Source organism: Juglans microcarpa x Juglans regia, chromosome 7D (genome assembly GCF_004785595.1).
Source record: "Juglans microcarpa x Juglans regia isolate MS1-56 chromosome 7D, Jm3101_v1.0, whole genome shotgun sequence".
Classification (NCBI taxonomy): domain Eukaryota; kingdom Viridiplantae; phylum Streptophyta; class Magnoliopsida; order Fagales; family Juglandaceae; genus Juglans; species Juglans microcarpa x Juglans regia.
In genome coordinates, this window is record NC_054606.1 from 16,172,347 (window position 1) to 16,191,488 (window position 19,142).

The 19,142-nt window shown below is 34.7% G+C and overlaps 2 protein-coding genes across 3 annotated transcripts; one reads left to right on the forward strand and one right to left on the reverse strand.

Annotated features, from left to right (window-relative positions):
* Window positions 1–3,099: 3,099 nt before the first annotated feature.
* LOC121239728 (serine carboxypeptidase-like) lies at window positions 3,100–6,038 on the forward strand. Its single transcript, XM_041137032.1, has 9 exons — window positions 3,100–3,520; window positions 3,727–3,895; window positions 4,254–4,373; window positions 4,492–4,635; window positions 4,717–4,867; window positions 4,987–5,075; window positions 5,150–5,408; window positions 5,523–5,656; window positions 5,778–6,038. Exons 1-9 carry the CDS (start codon window positions 3,159–3,161, stop codon window positions 5,901–5,903), a joined length of 1,554 nt encoding a protein of 517 aa, XP_040992966.1. The 5' UTR covers window positions 3,100–3,158; the 3' UTR covers window positions 5,904–6,038.
* Window positions 5,740–8,700, reverse strand: LOC121239729. 2 transcript variants are annotated; one of them, XM_041137035.1, is made up of 4 exons: window positions 8,574–8,700; window positions 8,260–8,542; window positions 7,860–7,980; window positions 5,740–6,071 (listed from the first exon to the last, which is right to left on the reverse strand). In XM_041137035.1, exons 2-4 carry the CDS (start codon window positions 8,443–8,445, stop codon window positions 5,965–5,967), a joined length of 414 nt encoding a protein of 137 aa, XP_040992969.1. In that variant the 5' UTR covers window positions 8,446–8,542; window positions 8,574–8,700; the 3' UTR covers window positions 5,740–5,964. The 2 variants fall into 2 exon arrangements, with proteins under 2 accessions (XP_040992969.1, XP_040992967.1); XM_041137033.1 differs by lacking the exon at window positions 5,740–6,071 and adding an exon at window positions 6,913–7,336 and having other exon boundaries at window positions 8,260–8,541; window positions 8,573–8,649.
* Between the last annotated feature and the right edge of the window lie 10,442 nt (window positions 8,701–19,142).

The window sequence follows — 19,142 nt, forward strand, 5'->3', positions numbered from 1 at the left end:
TGATGGACAGTCGTCTGGTAAACGTTTCCATAAAGCTGGTTTTGTCACCATTTTATTCGCCTTTTGGGTCACATTTTTTTTGCTAAGCTTATGCGAAACGTTTTGACGTATTTATGGTTCCAAAAGTAGTCATCCCATAAAGCTAGCTAGCTAGCTGCAGATTTCTCAACCTTTTTCTTTTCTAATTATATTAATACGCCATCAATATATAATAATATACCCCATTTTAATTAATTAATATAAATGCATATTACATCACATGCGGCTATATATATATATATATACACAAATTCTTTTTTTTTATTTTTTTTTTGGCTTCGTATTACTATAAAAGGAGGACATATATATATTGGTTGAGAAACAACTCAACCGATTTAACACTTTATTATTTAGTCGTTTATTTATTTATTTAATGACCAGGTAGAATATATCATTATAATTTTTTTATTTCTAATTCCGAAAATAATTTGTTATCATAATTAGAAATAAAAATTATTAGCAAAAAGGACACGTGGAAGCTACACACAAAATTTACAAGAAAGAGTAATATTATATACAGTCGTCACGTGCATAAGAGTCGTGCAGTCATTTTTAAAAAATTAGATCTACTATTAAAAAATTAATTTTTTTCATATGAATCTCGTATTTATTCACTTTTTTCAAAGTGATTGCGCGACACTTACACATTCACGACTGTAACTATCATTTCTCTAATAATATAACTTTTTTGTATTATTTCCATACTTATACTAGATAATAAGTAGGTTTTGTTGGACTAAGAGTTGCTAATTAAAATTCACTTGTTTTTAGATATATTTTTAAAGTGATAGAAGGAAGTGATATTATAGACACATAATTTAATTTAAAAAATAAATTTTAAAATTTAAATATTACAAATCAAATTTTATTATTTAAATAATATTAGATATTGTGTTCTACGCACTAACTTAATAATAAAATGACTCTATTTATGAATTAAAGAGTTGGAAAATCTTTGAAAAAATTGAGTGGTGAGATCAACGTTTTCAAGAGTAGAAAGAATTGTGAGGTGTAGGGTCCACAGAACTTTAAAAACAAAACTTAGGGGACTGATATCTTACACGCAAGATAGTTGTCCTACACCTCGCTTGGCTTGTTCAACTACTCACAACCTCGTCCTAACTCTCTTTATATAACCGCCTAATTAATCATATTCTTCTACTTCTTTTTCCGCCACGTTACTTCGTAAACAATGTTCAAACTTCTATTGAAAAAGATAGATATTAAACAAAATCTAAAAAATGTGGAGTACTGTAAGAAGGTTTATATAAGATATTTTATAATTTAATGTGATAAATTAAATATCATATTAAATTATAAATTATTTTTATTATAAAATAAAATATAACGTATCACATAATAAAATTACGTCAATATTTTTGTAAATGTTTTTTTTATAAAATCTCGATAATATTTTTCATATATTATTCATGTTCCATATATAATAAATGTATGATGTGCAACTAACTAATTAATTATATTAATCAACTAACTAATTAATTATATTAATTTCCAATTTTATGGCTCTTCTTTTCATACTGAATTTCTTACTTGTAAGTCATTGTTTGGTCCACTAATAAAATTTCAAACTATCAAATATATTTTGGCTAGTTTACTTATTAATTTCTAGTTATTTTAGACTTGACTTGTAACTCCCACGGGAGAAAAATCCTCTCAATGTCAAATAAAATGGTTAGTATCCATTTAATACAAAAGATGAGATATTTTGATTATATGATCTACCATCAACTCGACTGGCCGCCGCACTCCTAGCGTGGCACGTGTCCCTCATGTGCCACTACAATCTCTTTGTTTATTTTGTTTTTCTTTAAGCTGAAAATTCATATCTACTGCTATAATTCATCATTTTCACATCTATTTTTATGTTTATTGTTATTTCCTTTTATTTAGGTAAAAATAAAAAAGAAATAGTCTCTTGGACATTTTGTCCATAGAGTGAAAGTCCTCTCCTCCTCTGTAGGTGGGATTTGAAATCTCTACTTTAGGCAGAGTATAGTCTCTCATACAGTTTGTCTGTAGAGAGTTATAGAAGTTAAAACAATACCAATCACAAAAGAATTTGTATACTGGTGGAACTTCAACCGTGAGTAGTTGGCTTGTAATCTAGAATTTTTCCTATATGTATCAGGTTACAGCTGTAACTTTACTTTCATGAATGAATGAAATCTATTTCGTATAAACAAAAATATTATGTGAAATGATTAAAATATCTCATATTTTACACTAAATACAGTCAGTGCAATTGAAAGGATTATGTTATTTCAAATGGAGAACGGTACATAAGATAGGACCTGCTTAAATATTGTAACTATTCTTGATTTTTCATCCCTATGAGTCGTCATCACATGCATTAAATTAGATTATTTAAATTTATGTGAACATTTATCAGTGTGTTACATGCTTTTAAAGCCTCGTTTGGACTGTTAATTAATTTTTCAGCACATTATCTCATAAAGCACTTACATTATTTTCATCATAATTCCACATCTTTATAAATTGACAATGATGAGTTTGAAGCTAACGTGCGTATCTCTTGATTTGAATCTAACTTTGCTGTGAGTTTAAAGCCTATAATGATTGATTGGAATCCGAGTTGGAGTACAAAGAATTAGGTTGTGTTTGGGTAATGAGATGATTTCAGATATTCTGTTAATAGTAATGAAAAAGTAATGAAAAGTAGGTGAAAAATAATAATAAAATAATGAATAGTAGTGTGAGAATACTCCACAACCCAAACTAGTCCTTAATCCACAAACCATGATACTTCTATTATTTATTTATTCAAGAAGAAAGAAGTAAAACCCTTTTGATTTTTGAAACGCTTACCCACTGAAACCAGATGCCAAAAAGGACAAAAAAACAACTAGAGAGAGAGTGAAAAAGAGGAAAAGAAATGGAGAAAAAGTGAAGAAAAAAAAAAATCAAGTGAGATTGAGAGATTAGCCCAACAGAAAATTGAATTTGAATAAGAAAAGAACATCCAAAGACTGTTCTCTCTCTCCCTCTCTCCCTCCAAGCTTAGACAATTTGCACTCCACCTTTTCTCCTGCCTTATCAACCAAGTCTGTTCACATAAAACACTATAAAATCCCCAGCCAATGCAGACTCACTTTTCATACCCAACAATGGCATCAGCTCTATCTCTCCTTTCTCTCTCTCTTCTCTTGCTTCTTCTTTCTTCACCATTCTCATCTGCGGCATATCCCAACAACAATCACCTTCACTTGTCTTCAACTGCCTACTTCCCAAAGCTGCAAGCAGAAAAGCTGATAAGAGGGCTCAACTTGTTCCCTAAAGACCCCATTAACACTGCTGTCCGCGACCCTTCATTCGTGGGCCCCAAGATCGTTGAGAAAGGTTTTAATCTCCCTCATATTCTTGATGGCAGCTCTGGCCCCTCACCCCAAGAATTTGCTCACCACGCTGGTTACTACAGGCTTCCCCATTCCAAGGCAGCAAGGTAGGCCTTCGATCCTTGAGCATATTCAAACCATAAGTGAAGGAATGAAGTTGTGCTAGCTTGAATAGATGCAAAGCCGATGATATTACATGGCGTTTTACTTGCAATTTCCATTAAAAATAGCTTTCTAATCAAAGAAGTTGATGCTGGTAGCTACTGTTTAATTTTCAGTTAAGTTCTGAAGTGTTTACGTCTGTTACTTCCAGGATGTTCTACTTGTTCTTTGAATCAAGGAACAGCAAAAACGACCCTGTTGTCATATGGTTGACAGGAGGACCAGGGTGTAGCAGCGAGCTGGCTGTGTTCTATGAAAATGGTCCTTTCCAAATTGCAAACAACTTGTCACTTCAGTGGAATGAGCATGGCTGGGACAAGGTTGTTTCATATAAATTCATTGAGCAAGTATATTAACTTGCAGAGCCAAAAACGGTTGAAAATGATAAAGTACCTATCATGAAACATTTCATTGATAGATTTACACTATTAATTGCATAATTGATATTTTCTTTTAATAAGTAGTATTATATTACTTTGTTGGAACACTTCGATGTTTTATTTTGGCTAGCAAGAGGAACACCATAGAGTTGGCATTTTCCCTTGATAAACACATTGATTAATGAACTTGGGCCTTACCTTCTTGAAACAGTAGGCTTGAATCTGTCTTAAATATCTTGCTCATATGCCTACTTTGGTTAACTGAGTTATTGTTGCAAATTTTATTGCCATTTTGCAGGCATCAAACCTTCTGTACGTCGACCAGCCTGTTGGAACTGGATTCAGTTATACTACTGACGAGCAAGATATTCGCCATGATGAAGAGGGTGTTAGCAATGACTTGTATGACTTTTTGCAGGTGCGTTTGCTTTTGCCTGTATCTTTGTCCATGAAAATCATGCTTGTTTAGGTATGATCCGCATTTGTGAGGGGATAGGATTCTGAGCTTAAGTCACCCCAATTCTTCATTGTGTCAGGCATTTTTCGCGCAGCATAGTCAGTTTGCTAAAAATGATTTCTACATCACCGGAGAATCGTATGCCGGTCATTACATTCCGGCATTTGCATCTAGGGTTCATCAAGGGAACAAAGCAAAGGAAGGACTTCATATAAACCTGAAGGTACGCCTCAAATTTAACAGATTCGACTAATTTTGGGTTCTCTCTCCTTCATGCTTTGTATCTCTGATATGCTTTTAACAGGGATTTGCCATTGGCAATGGGCTCACGAATCCTGAAATCCAGTACAAAGCATACCCCGACTATGCACGGGATATGGGGTTGATTGAAAAATCTGATCACGATAGCATTAGCAAGATGCTTCCAGCATGTGAACAGGCAATTAAAAACTGTGGTAATTCTTCGTATTCCTGTTTCTTTAGAGACAACGTCCAGACTTCCCTATAAGGAAAACAGCTTTATTGCTTTACAATTACTCTATCCTTGATCAATCATATTGAACTGCATTTTCAGGCACTGCTGGTGGAAACGAGTGTGTCAGTTCTTATGTTGTCTGCAATAATATATTCAGTCGCATCATGCAGATCGCTGGTGATATAAATGTAAGAGGACACAAAAACAAAAATGCAATTTTCATTATTGATGAGTAACTTGTTAATCTTTGTTATGCTTGCAGTACTATGATATTAGAAAGAAATGCGAGGGAGACCTGTGTTATGACTTCTCAAACATGGAGACATTCCTGAACCAAAAGTCAGTTAGGGATGCTCTAGGAGTTGGGGACCTAGAATTCGTTTCATGCAGTAGCAATGTCTACGAAGCCATGCTGATGGACTGGATGAGGAATCTTGAAGTGGGTATTCCTGCACTTCTAGAGGATGGAATCAAGGTTCTTGTATATGCTGGGGAGTATGATCTAATATGCAACTGGCTAGGTAAGCAACTTGTGTTCAATGAAAATCAAACTTGTTTATTCCATATCTCATAGAAGGAAAGTAAATTTTTTCTTTTCCTGATCTTGTAGTCTTGGTTTGTTTCTCTCTGGGCAGGGAATTCAAGATGGGTTCATGCCATGGCATGGTCTGGACAAAAACAGTTTGGGGCAGCCCCAACTGTTCAATTTGTAGTTGATGGTGCAGAAGCAGGATTGCTAAAGAGCCATGGCCCTCTGACTTTCCTCAAGGTCTCTCCCTAGCTCTGTCTCTGTTTGGGTGTGCGTGCGTGCGTGCGTGCGTGTGGAGTACCATGTGACTGAAATTTGTATTCTAATGTGAGCAACATTTGTTCCTTTCAACGATATATAGGTCCATGATGCTGGTCATATGGTTCCAATGGATCAGTCAAAAGCTTCACTACAAATGCTGAGCAGCTGGATGCAAGGGAAACTTGCCATGACAGAACCAGAAGAATATATGGTTGCTCCTAAGTGAAGCCTCCAGTGAAGCCAGCATCCTCTTTGAGCATGCATCTACATTATTCAAATTTGTGGTTTCAAAAAGGGTGTCCGAGTGTACTAGTTGTGATATGTTTGCCCACCAGAGATCTCAATGTGCTTGTTTTCAACAGCCCTTGCAGATTTCTTTCTAGAATGGAGTTTCCTGAAAAATGGTCCATAAAGATTATTTCACACATAAATGTCCAGCAAATAGATTTAGTATCACATGATATCCATTTGATCAATGAATAACATCATACAATATATTATGACACCCTGCATAAAGGCACAAGGATGATTGGCCAAGATAGTTTGATTTGTGACTCATTAACTGTCGAGAAAATGAAGATGTTAAAAATTCCAGCATTATTAAGAAATCAGAGTCTGTTTGTGAGTTTTAGCAAAAACTTTTGTCGGAACTTACTTGACTTGCAGCAAGTTCAGTTGTAATAGATCTAATTACTAGGAAAGAAAAAGAATACTTTTTTTTTTTTTTATCGGCAAATGAAAGAGAAAGAATACTCACTCTTTTTAACCATTATCCTTTCATCATCCCTTATGTGAGATATCAAATAATTGATATATAAGTGAAAAATAAGAAATAATTTTTCAACCATGTGATGCCACATCAAGGGATGATGGATAACATTTCTCACTAGGAAAACAATGGATGATATTAAGAGAAAGCCATGATCCAAATGCCACCATAACAATGCTCAAAAGTTATTTCTAATACGTCCCCTAATAAATTATAGATCTATTCACCCATCATAGTTCTAATATTTTCCATCAAAAAATAAGTTTAAGACATTCACCTACCATTACAGATTTTAAGCATTTATGCACTAGCTCAAGTACCCCAACTTCTACTTGTTGGGAAGGAGGGCCTGTACTTTGTTCTGTCATTCACTCTGTGTTTGTGCGGTGTGCTTGCGTCATTTATGTTTGTGCCTTGTCATAGTTTATAGCCTCGTCATAATTCTCATGCATGCATTACAAGCAGATTTGTAACCACAGAAATCATCTGGCATTCCTAGATTAGTTACTTGGCAACAATATACAATAAAGAGAAAAGCTTACTTCTCTTCAGTTCCCCTACGACAAAAAACAATCAAAACCAAACCAGACCTCCTCAAAACTGAGAAGAAAGGATAGAAACTGAATTTGGAAGATCTTCAACGAAAGCCTTATAGTGAGAAGAGTAAAAGGTAGTCCAAAAGATAAAATGCTAGATACAATAAATGAAGAGAAACACTTAACAATCTCCTCGCTGTCCATACAATTTCTTTAATGACTCAATTGCTGGCTGAAATCCAGATCTCAACGGAACAAGTGACACAACCCGTACATGTTGTGCATTACCATTCTTTGGTTTGGACAGTGTCGCTCTAAACATCTCTCCCTCCAGAATTCTATTAGCAGACACAGCTGTATAACACGCAAAAGATCACAGCATTGGATAATGTTCAGTGCCATGACTACTCAATAAATTCTACCAAGACAATAATAGGCTAAGGAAGTCAAATCTGATAGAACCTTTCAGGGAAGACTGACTTATTAGGCCGATGACTGTGACAGCAAAAAAATATTGTCCATGGAAAAACAAAAAACCAGTAGTCCATGACACTAAATCTTAGTAAAGTACTGATACATCTACGCACAAAGCTTCAAAATTTTATTTTTCCCTCTCACAATTCAACCTAACATGTTCCATTTGATTGACAAGAAAAAATAGGAGAAGGGATCTGTCTAGGAGAAGCATAAACAAAAAAACAAAGGAATTACATAACTAACTAAGATTTGTTAAATATCAACTACGTACCAAACAAAGCCATTCAAATGCCTCGTTCCTCGAAGGAATCGTTTTAAACTTTAAAAAGCCTTCTAAGTAGTTCTAAAACGCATTATGCCACAATTTAATCAGAATGAGTATGCGTTGAAAGAAGATTACCGGCAAAAGGATGGAGCTCGGTGAAGTCAAAGAACTCATTAGCTGAGCACCCAAACAGAACTTTAGCGGCCCGATCAAAGCAAATCACTGTGAACACATTTGTATCTGATGCAATTGATATCTATAAAACCAACCAAACAGAACGTATGAATTAAAATAGGCCATAAAGGAAGCGGAACGCCAACGTGGAAATAAAACAGAATATTTCCAAGAAAGCATTAATTTTGACAAGGAATTACGTGGAAACGAACAGAAACCCTTTCTTTTCATTGAAATCGAAATCCCAGAACCAAACCCCCCCCCCAAGAAAAAGAATTCTACTGAGTTGGAACCTTAGACAAATTTTGTGGATAAACTACTTTCTGTCCGAAACAAACAGGAAATCCAGGGTTTTACATACAAGGACGCGGAAGAGACGTTTGGAACTAGAGGAGCAGGGGTTGGAGTTGTTGAAGTTGCAGAATTTGCAGAGAGATTGGATGTCAGGGAGAGTCCTCTCACAGACAGAGCAGACATTGTAGCAGAAGCTGGTGTGGTCAATGGCTAGCAGTGTGCACATTAGTGTTGTCGGTTTGTCACCTTCCATTGCTTCTTTTGGGGTTTATTTATCGGCCCCCAAGCTGTTTGTTAAAAGTTCGCAGACGGTCTCCGAGTCTAAAAGACCATGCCAATTTACCAAATTTTCACGCCTAATTTATACCTACGCACGAAAATCCCTGCACGATGGCGAGCTATGTTATTAGACTTCGTATATTATTTTAGAAAGTTTTGGTACACACTCTCTATAGTAGGTAATGAGCTCAGTGAAAGTCATCCGGTTAGCTCAAGTGATGGGTTCTGATTTTAGTCGTGTTCTAGGCTCGTTTGGTTCACTAACTATATTCAGTTCAGCTGAGTTCGGTTCAGATTTAGACATCTTTTAATATCAAAATACCTAACTCTTAAATCACTCATCTCAACTCAAAACCTCTTTACACGTAGGATCTATAATATTTTTCAACTCAACACCTTTTTATATACGGACCTATAACTTTTTTCAACTTCTCATAAAATATATATATTGACTCATCTTAACATCCAAACACATCTTATGTGGGCTCTACAGAACTTACTTCACTATCTCAACTCACTACTATTCATAGATAGCTCAACTCAACCCAAGATCAAAATGCATGTTTAAAGTTTGAATTCTCATTCTCTTGAGTCTTGAGTGTAAATAATTTTAAGAGGTCATTAATTTTAGACAATTTTCTTTAAATTATTCTATATATATATATTTGCGAAAAACTTCTTATCATGGAACTTTTGTCCCATCTTAAAGTAATATTGCTCCATATGCTTTTTAATTGAACTTTTAATCCCTATGATTTTATAAACAACTTTCAACAAATTTTATTAGCAAACAAATATTTTTTTATAAGAGAATTTTCTATTGCAAATAGGAAGCAGATGCAACTGAGTTTCATACATAATAATGAGAAAGGAATTCCGGGTAGGAATCCCACCAAATGTCTTGTCTTCTAGTTCAATGTTAATCCCACAATGCAATCCCAATCCAAGCCTTGCACGGGTTGTGAATGTACATCTTATTCATTCATTCATTAAGAAATTAAACCATTTCATAACTTCTAATTAACTATTATCTCATTTTATTGGCTGGTACGCATTGTTATGTACAGTGTGTTTGTTATGTATGGTGTGTTAGGGTTAGAAGTCTTTTAGACCTAAATTATGTCCATAGCCATAGGTATGGAATCCCCTTTCAGTCACGGTAGCACGAGATACACTACTGGCACTACTTATCCGACATTGTAATCTACAAAATCTATTGCTACCATAATTCATTCATTCAGTCATGATCATTACGTAGCTTTATACATTAAAACATTCATTACATTTATTTTCCTTTCCTTTCCATTTTTTTCATTCATCAATCAACTTCATTTCATAAAACATCATTTTATAACATTGAGCATAAACATCATTATTTCATTTCATGGAATATAACATCCATTTCATCATGCATTCAATTATTCTGAATGTGCATAAAAAGGAATTACCAAAGAAATGTCATTACATACATATACTTTAAAGCATTAATACCTTAGTATAATTTCATAAAATATCATTTCCTTTTTATGAAAAATATTTCATTTTCCTTCATTGCATAAAAAGACATTTTTCTCATAAAAACATTTCATTTTATTTTCATAAAGAGAAACATTTCAATTTTATTTTTATATCATTTGGAAAATTCTAAAAGAGTATAAATATAATACTTACCTGGACTCCATGCTATTTTCATTTCATGCAGTTCATTCATGTACGTATCAAATGACAACCTACATGCATCCATAACTTTATATCATTTATTTTTCATTCACTTATGCAACTTAAAGTTAAAACTTGCATAATAAAAATACTCTTAGTCTTTAGTGCCTTCTCGTCAACGTAATCTTAACCTTCAATTGATTTTTACTTAAACCTCTTTCACTTATGCTTGTTCAATTATCCAATCCATCATTCATATATTTCTTTACCACCATTTTCTTAATTTGAAAGCCATAGCTTTTGACTCTTTGAGGTCACCTGTCCAACTTCGTTCATCCAACTTCATGGCCTTATACTTTAAAGTGAATCTCTATGCTTCACTAAGGTTAAGAAACAAACCCTACCATCTCCATCATTTACTTCCTAGTCATCATTCAATCCTTGAAGCATAACTATTTTCATTAATCTAAGTCCTAAACTATGAACCTACAAGCCAAACCTCATATCTAACCAATGACTTCACCATCTTCTAGTCCTAACTCTACCTCACCTTCCCTAGCTTCATTTTCATTAACTTCAAGACCATGACTTGGAACCCCATTGAGGTCACACCTTTCCAATATTTTAAGTCCAACATCATGGTCTTATACTTCCCTGTATCCTTTTACATATATCATACTGCATTTTTAATTCATAAAGTGAGCTCTCATACTTCACTTTAACATCAAAAGGATCAATCAAGCTTTACAACTTAATCCCACTATACCATCAAATCCAAACTACAAATACAATTCCCCTCCTCAATTCGTACACAATCCACTAAAAATAAACATGTACCTTACTCATTTGTCACCTAAGGTCAACATACAATCCATCCACTTAGTTTACAACCTTCATCCACACAGAACATATTTGATACATACAATCCATCTAACATTTAGAAACCAACACAATTATCATGTTTTTCAATCTTCACTTACAACTCCATTGCAACCCCAACCAATACATCTCTTATTCTTAGTTTATCATGCTGAATACATTACATGTATAAATATGTCCATACTATAATCATCAACATATATATAGGATGTTCCGAGCCTCACTAGTTAATTTAATACATAAGACACTTCAATACTTAGCTCCAATTCACAACATTCCACTTCACACTTCCATATTCATAATCTAGTTTATAAAGTAAATTAGTAACATACTTGTTGCTTCATTTAAACACCATACACACCCATACATTCTCTTCGATCACAACCACTAATATGACTCAAATTAAGCAAGGACGAGAGACATACCAAAGAGGGTTGCTATCTGTTACTTGTCTAAGGGATCTTAGTTGTTGCGGTAGTTGATAGTGAAAATGGAATGGCTGAATAGAAATGTTGTTTGGTGTTTCTATTATGGATTCCTTCAAGCTTCTGTAGCCATGAATAAGCGAGGGAAGGTAGAGATCAAGAATAAAAGAAAATGATGAAGAACCATAAGTGGAGGGAGATGGAAGTATAGGGGTTGTTTGGAAGAGGTTTCATCTAATCTCATTCCCAAATATCACCAAACACAAATTCTTTTCAATTTTAAATATTCAACTTTTTCATTTAATCAATATTATATAATCATTACAATTTTCTCAAAATTTCAAACAAAACACAAAAATACATTTCAGCTTTTTCATTCTAAAAAAAATATAATATTAAAAAAATTTATTCTAACAATATTTTAAACTTATAATATTTTTATGCAACTTTTTCTTTCTCATTTTCCAAAACCCCATAAAACATTTAACTAAAATCATTTCACTATTATTCACAAACTATTTCACTATTATTCACAGATTTTTCATTTCATCTCATTTTACAAACATCCCCTAAGAGTATCTGAGAGCTTTAAGTGCTTTGGGTGTTATTGTTATTTTGTGATGTTGTTGTTTCTTCTTGCTTTAGGTGTTGCCATATGCTAAGGCTTTACTACCACTTTTGGCTTCAGCAGCTCCTCCTCCTTTGCTACTCACGGTGGCTCTTGAAGGTTGAGGTGTTATTGAGCGATAATGGTTCGATTTGTTAGTTTGATGCTTGATTTCATTTCCTCTATTGTTGAACTGCATGTTGTTGCTTTCATACTTATTGTTATCTTCTCTGTTAATGCTTCAATTGTCAGCTCCTTTTGATTTTACCATCTAATATCACTTGTTGAGGTTGCTTTCATGAAAGGGGCTAAAGAGGAACTAGAAAAACTAAGAAGAGAGAAGAAGAGTGAAGCTATCGGGTCTGAAAATTCTCTACTGCTGGTTTACTGCTGCTTTTGCCTTCTTCTTGCTTTGTTGTGCTACTGCTTCCTCTTAGATTCATGGTGGCTCACAGTGGCTTAAATTGGGCTTGAGGTGCTACAGATACTTGGAAATGAAGATGGAGCTACTGTCATGGATTGGACTGAGCATGTTGTTGTAGTTCCCTCTGATGCATGCGTTTCGATTATACTGTTGTTGTTGTTTCTACTTCTTGTTTCCGTTATTGTGTGCTTGTTGCATCCCCAATCTCTGCTTGGGATTTCATAGTGATTGAAACGTTGGTACATACAATACTAGATTACATACCTCTCGTTCACAACAGTCAATATGCAATGCATTTATCATATTTCTAGCAATATGAATGAGTCGCAGCAGAAAATGTATAAATAAATCATGGTACCAAATAAAACTCTATTTTATCCCCCAAAAGATCATGTCTTCAAAATCCTATACATTAGGTTCGGATCCAAAATTTACCCATCATTTAAAACTACAAAAGATTATCATATAGTTTCATGCTTCACGATTACAACTTCAATCATCCTCATCTAACATTTCCCTAATGTCCATCATCAGGTGCAGAACAACTTCTATATAGAAGGTGATAAGTTCTAGTCTGTTTTCAAAGCGAGATCGTCTTCAACGACCTTCGACCAAAAGGGCTTGCACTTTTCCATCCTGCTCATTCTCTTTCTAATCCATTACAACTTCTACTATTTTGAGGTGGGAATGATAGTGGGACTACGACAATGAGATTCATTGAAATCTCAACAAGTTATACCTCGAACATACATTGAGATAACATGAACATGATTAGAGTGAACATGATTAGAGTGAACATGAAAATGTATACATGATTATGACCTTATATTTCGTGAAACTATATTTTTCTCTCATCTAGATTCCTTTCCAAAAACTTAGAACTTATGAGACACATAAAACATCTTGCATTCTTTTATTGTTCATGCATATGGATACCTCATAGATCCCCGTAAATCATGTTCACCTACTAGTTATATTCACCATACGGTTGTTAACATCGTCTTTGTCTTAAGAATACCCATGCAACACGAAACAATCTTCACCATGACTACTGTAGTGCATCCACTAGTTAGAATGCTCTTAGCTTCGCTCTGGGATCATTACTATTTCATTCGAAGTCGTTGATTATTTTTCATCAATCCATGAGATATCACTCCATCTTTAATCACTCCAGAATAGACATGAGAGTTCCACTATGATAATTCTTTATCCTAGCATTGGTTAGTGACAAGAATTTACTTTTAGTGCATAACACACTTCTTGCATGAACATGAGATGATGACATTTTAATCATGGCATGGTAATTGGATGGCTTGAAAGAATTAGAACATATACGATGATCATGACATGTGAATAGCTTGAAATAATTAGAGCATATGAAAGGTCTACACATAAGCATAGATATATTATCCAAGAGTAAATGAGATGCCAACTTACAAACTTTTCGCCTAAAAGTAAAGTTGTCGAGACTACAAAAGCGATTCTTAATGTTAGAAATACTTTGAATGCCACATAAAGGAAAATCAAATCCCTAAAATCATAAGCCGGCCTATTAACTGAAAAGACTTTTAAACTTTACAAAAATCGATTTCGAGATTTAAGAAACTTACCAAACATCACGGGACTTCTATACTATTCTCATTTTTACCTTAAAACATACTTCTTATTAAAAATATATTTTGAAACTGGAACCTAGAATTACTAATATACACATAGACCTATTTTTACATAAAGAAACTTTCATAACCGAAACATTACTCAATTTATTTCCTCATCCAAATGATGTTTATAAATCTTCAAATATTGATGACATTTATTGTCTTAAGGAGAAGTATTATCCTCTTGATTTTTCTAAGAATGAGAAAATTAATTTGAGGTTTCAATTGAAACATTTTGAAGTTGACGTGCTTACAAATCCGAAGTTTCAGAATTTGTCATCCATTGTGGACGTATGTTGATGATTTGTAGAGATAGAGAAATCAAAGACATACTATCTTGTTGATAGATTGATTTTTCTTATTTTAACTCTTTCAGTTAGGGCTGAGCAAAATTTTAGAATTTTCGATTCCTCCTGAAATCCGCTCCGATTCCGACTCCGACGGAGTTGGAGTGGTCAGATTTCGGAGTCGGAGTTTCGAGCTCCATGCTCCGACTCTGAATTTTTTAAAAAAAAAACCCAAATGTAAAACAACGTCGTTTTACATCTGGGGTTTTTTTAAAAAAAAATAAACGACGCCGTCCCACTTAATGTGGAACGGCATCGTTTTATCACGTGGAGGGGGCCAAAACGCAGGAGCCCCCCCCCCCCCCCCTCATTCCCTTCTTCTTTCTTCCTTCTCTGTTCTCTCTTGTCTGCTGCATCTGTGCTCCACTACCATGCTGCGTCTTACGTCTCTCTCGCTTCTTCCATTTTATACTTGCTCTGTTCCTCGTTGCTCCTCTGTGCGACTTCAAGTCGAGCTTCAGCCTCCGTTTAGCTTTAGCCTACGGTGAGAGTGAGGGGTTCCCAACTTCTGATCCCTAGAATTAAATTTAGTAGTTTAATTAATTAATTTTATGTAAACGTCTCTCACTCTCTTGTGAATTGATATTTTGTTATGATTCTTCTGAATTGATTTTGTAAATTTGTAGTAAGGAAATGTGTTTAATGAAATGTATGATGTGTTTGTAAGTTGTGTTGTATGCATGCATAGTATTTGATAAAATGTATAAGAGATGTTAACTCCGACTAATGAACACTTGCAAGTATAATTCTCAACACTCTTCTTTAAATTCACTTATTCACATATGTTCTTTAATCAAAATTGCCTATACATGACAGCTAGCTTAATTAATTGGTTTAATTAGCTATCGTTCCTATATATATATAATGGTTGGCCTAATTAAAAGCGAATGCCAATGATCGATCGATCTAGCTCAAGCTGGGCTTCGCCAGATCAGATAAATGTACTTAATTAATTTCACCAAATTAACAGTAAATATAATTATAAGCCCATCATTTTCTTGGTGCACCTTTTTTTGCTCCATCATGTACTCAAGCTGGGCATCCTCCATTTTTTTGCTCCTTTTCTTATTATTCTACCCCCATATGGAGAGTGAATTTATGCATAATATGGAATTAGAATAGCTGAACGTCAGTAGATGATGATGACAAGTAGAAGATAGACAGTGTTTGTTATTTATTGGCCTATTATTTCTCTGCCTCCTTGCATGATTTTATACAATAATTTTTTTCTTAGTAATTTGTAAATTGCATGAATTAAATTGGTATTCAGAAACATTCAGAAAATTTTTAATTATGATGAAATGACATATCAAATTGGTATGTTGTATTGGTATTAAAAGTTTGAATATGCAAATTGATTCTACCGTGGGTAGTTCAAATAGTCTTAAAAAGGAAAGGAACTGCATCTTTATCAAGTTCGTTGAATCTTGTTTCCATTCAATCAATGACTTTGAACAAATCATAATAAGCCTTACACACTGATAGTTTTGCCTTAACCATATGGTATATATATATATATATATATATATTGAAATGTAATAGCAATAAATATTCATTTTTTTCCTTTACAACACTTCATTTTCTTGAGAAAATTAAAGACAATACTTAGTATGTTACAAGTTTAGATAGAAAATGACATCGATTAATGCTTTCTATACCAATCTCATGCAACACAAAGTGCCCAACATCTTGGCCTGTTTTGTGTGAAGTAAAAAGAATGATAAAGCTTTCGATTAATGATTTCTATAAATCATGTGACATTTCCAGGTTTAATAATGATGTGCCCTCTTGCAATGAATAATTTTATATCTTTGTGTTAATTTAAATGTTTAATAAATGCTAGTTATTTTTTAAACTAATTTTTTTTTCATTATTATTTTTTCAGCTTCTTTGATTGTGACATGGATCGTCCACAAGGGGATGTGGCGGATGCCAATGCTACAACTCCTACACCGGTGGGTACTTCCACCTCTAGAGCCACATCTAGAGCAGCTACATCAAGTAGTCGACTCCCACTCCCAGTTGATATAGATGATGAAGATATGTTCAACGAAGAGGAGGGGAGATGCCCATTGAGCAAGATCAACCACTACAACCTTCTAAAAAGAGGTCGTGGACATGGGAGCATTTCACCAAAATTCCTGGTGATATTATGAACCCGGTAGTAATATGTCATTACTGTGGATCACTTTGTGGATGCCATACAAAGAAGCAAGGAACCAGCGTGTTAATAGCACATCTAAATGGTTGCCAACGATATAAGATAGCGAAGGGATTGCAAGCCACTGATCAGACCAACCTTAGTTACCAAACTTTTACAGCCACTGATGGTACACAAACTAAGAAATTGGTCATCTCTCAATACAGTGAGAAGATGTTGAGGGACATGCTTGCAGAGATGATAATTACTGATGAGATGCCATTTACCACAGTCGAGAAAAGAGACTTTCGAAAGTTTCTAAATTTTATTGAGCCACGATTTCCCATTCCATCATGGTATACGATGATGCGAGATTGTATGAAGAGGCATGCAAAGGACAAGGCGGAGATGAGGAAGATGTTTATTACCATTGGCCAAAGAGTGTCGTTTACGACTGATACATGGACTTCCATACAGAACGTCTGCTACATGTGTATCACAGCACACTACATTGATAGTGAGTGGATTTTGCATAAAAAAATTATTAGTTTTAAAGATATTGTGGATCATAAAGGTGCATCCATTGGGGCAAAGATGGATGATTGTTTAAATGACTGGGAAATTCAAAAAGTATTGTGTATTACAGTTGACAATGCCAGTGCCAATGAAACAGCAATTGATTGGTTTAACCGGAACACGACAGTGAGAGATGATGTCATTTGGGCCCACGAGTTTATTCATGTTCGATGCTGTGCTCATATCATCAACCTCATAATTGTTGAGAGGTTAAAAGAGGTTGATGATTCCATTACCCGAGTTCGCAGTATTATACGATATGTGAGGGGTTCCCCTCAAAGGCTTGCCAAGTTTAAGGCAATAGCAGAAGATCTTAAGATTGAATGTTCTAGTATGTTGTGCTTGGACGTTCCGACTCGATGGAACTCTACATTCATGATGTTGGATGTGGCACAAAAGTACCAAAAAGCATTCGAGCAGATAGAGGTCGAGGATGGGGGCTTGAGGTATGCTTTGTTGGAGCCAGCAGGACAGGGGCTCGGTGCGCCGAACACACATGATTGGACCAGTGTGAGCTACTTTATTGAATTTTTAAGAATTTTTTATGACATAACCATGCGGCTATTTGGATCCAAATATACGACTGCGAACTCATTCTTCATCGAGCTCTCGGAGCTTCACTTCCACTTGGAAAATAGTTGTACTGACTCTAGTGGATGGTTATCTGCTATGGCTATGAGGATGAAGACCAAATATGATAAATATTGGGAGAATATTGAGAAGATAAATAGATTGCTATTTGTGGATGTAATCATTAACCCCCGATATAAGCTGGCCGTTTTAGAATTTTGGGTAAATTCCATCCTCGGGGCAGTGAAGGCTACAGAGTTTATTAGAGTGCTAAAAAGTGATATTGATGACCTATATAATCACTACAGCAATAGTTGTCAGCCTTCATCTGCAGCTGGTAGCTCCTCACATTCGAGGCCGACGGGGTCGACAACTTCGTCAGGTGATACTGACCCATCTGTAGAGGTTAAAGGCCATCGTATTATCCAACAGTATCATCAACTCATGTCAACAAGAAATATTATGCATTGTACATCTGAGGTTAAACGATATTTTATGGAAGCTTTCGAGACACCTGATGATGTATTTCAGCTATTAACTTGGTGGAAAGTTAATTCCACCAAGTATCCAGTCATTTCCCATGTAGTCCGAGATGTGCTAGCCATTCCTGTCATTACGGTTGCCTCAGAGTCGGCATTTAGCACTGGAGGTCGCGTGTTGGATGCTTATCGGAGTTCATTGTCACTGTCAACCGTGGAGACCCTCGTTTGCACAAAGAATTAGATAAGTGAAATGCTCATTGGACTAGATATCGTTGGCGTTGATGCCAAGAGCTATAGGCTTGAATCAGGTAAGTTTATATGCTTTTAAATGATTATTTAATTATTTTTAATGTTTCTAATTTCTACTTTTTATGATTTTATAGATCTAATTGTGAACCCTAACATAATTGCCGATGACTGAGAGTCTGAGACGGACCCCTCTTGAGAGTTGGGATGGAGTTGAGAGAACCACCTTTCTTGGTAAGAATGAAATTTTACTTTTACCGTTTTCATTTTTTTCTATCAACTTTTTTTTTTTTTTTAATTTATTGATTGCAACCTTCTATCTTCATTTCAGGCATGATAACAGATCAATGGACCATTGAGATTTGAGTGACATGAGCGTTTAATATTTATGTCAATGTTGTTATTACGTTATAAATGAGACCGTTATAACTTATGGCTACATCATACATATTATTTAGTTTTTAAATTATTGTATTTAAGTTTTTTTTTTCTTTTCAGTATTATTATTTTTTTTACAAGTTTGGATTTGGGCTTTGGTGATCATATTTGTCTTAATGGATCAAATTTTGCTTGCATATAATTTATTTAACAAAAGAAATTGACCACATTATTTATTTAAGTATTATTATTATTATTATTATTTTAGTCCAATAGATGG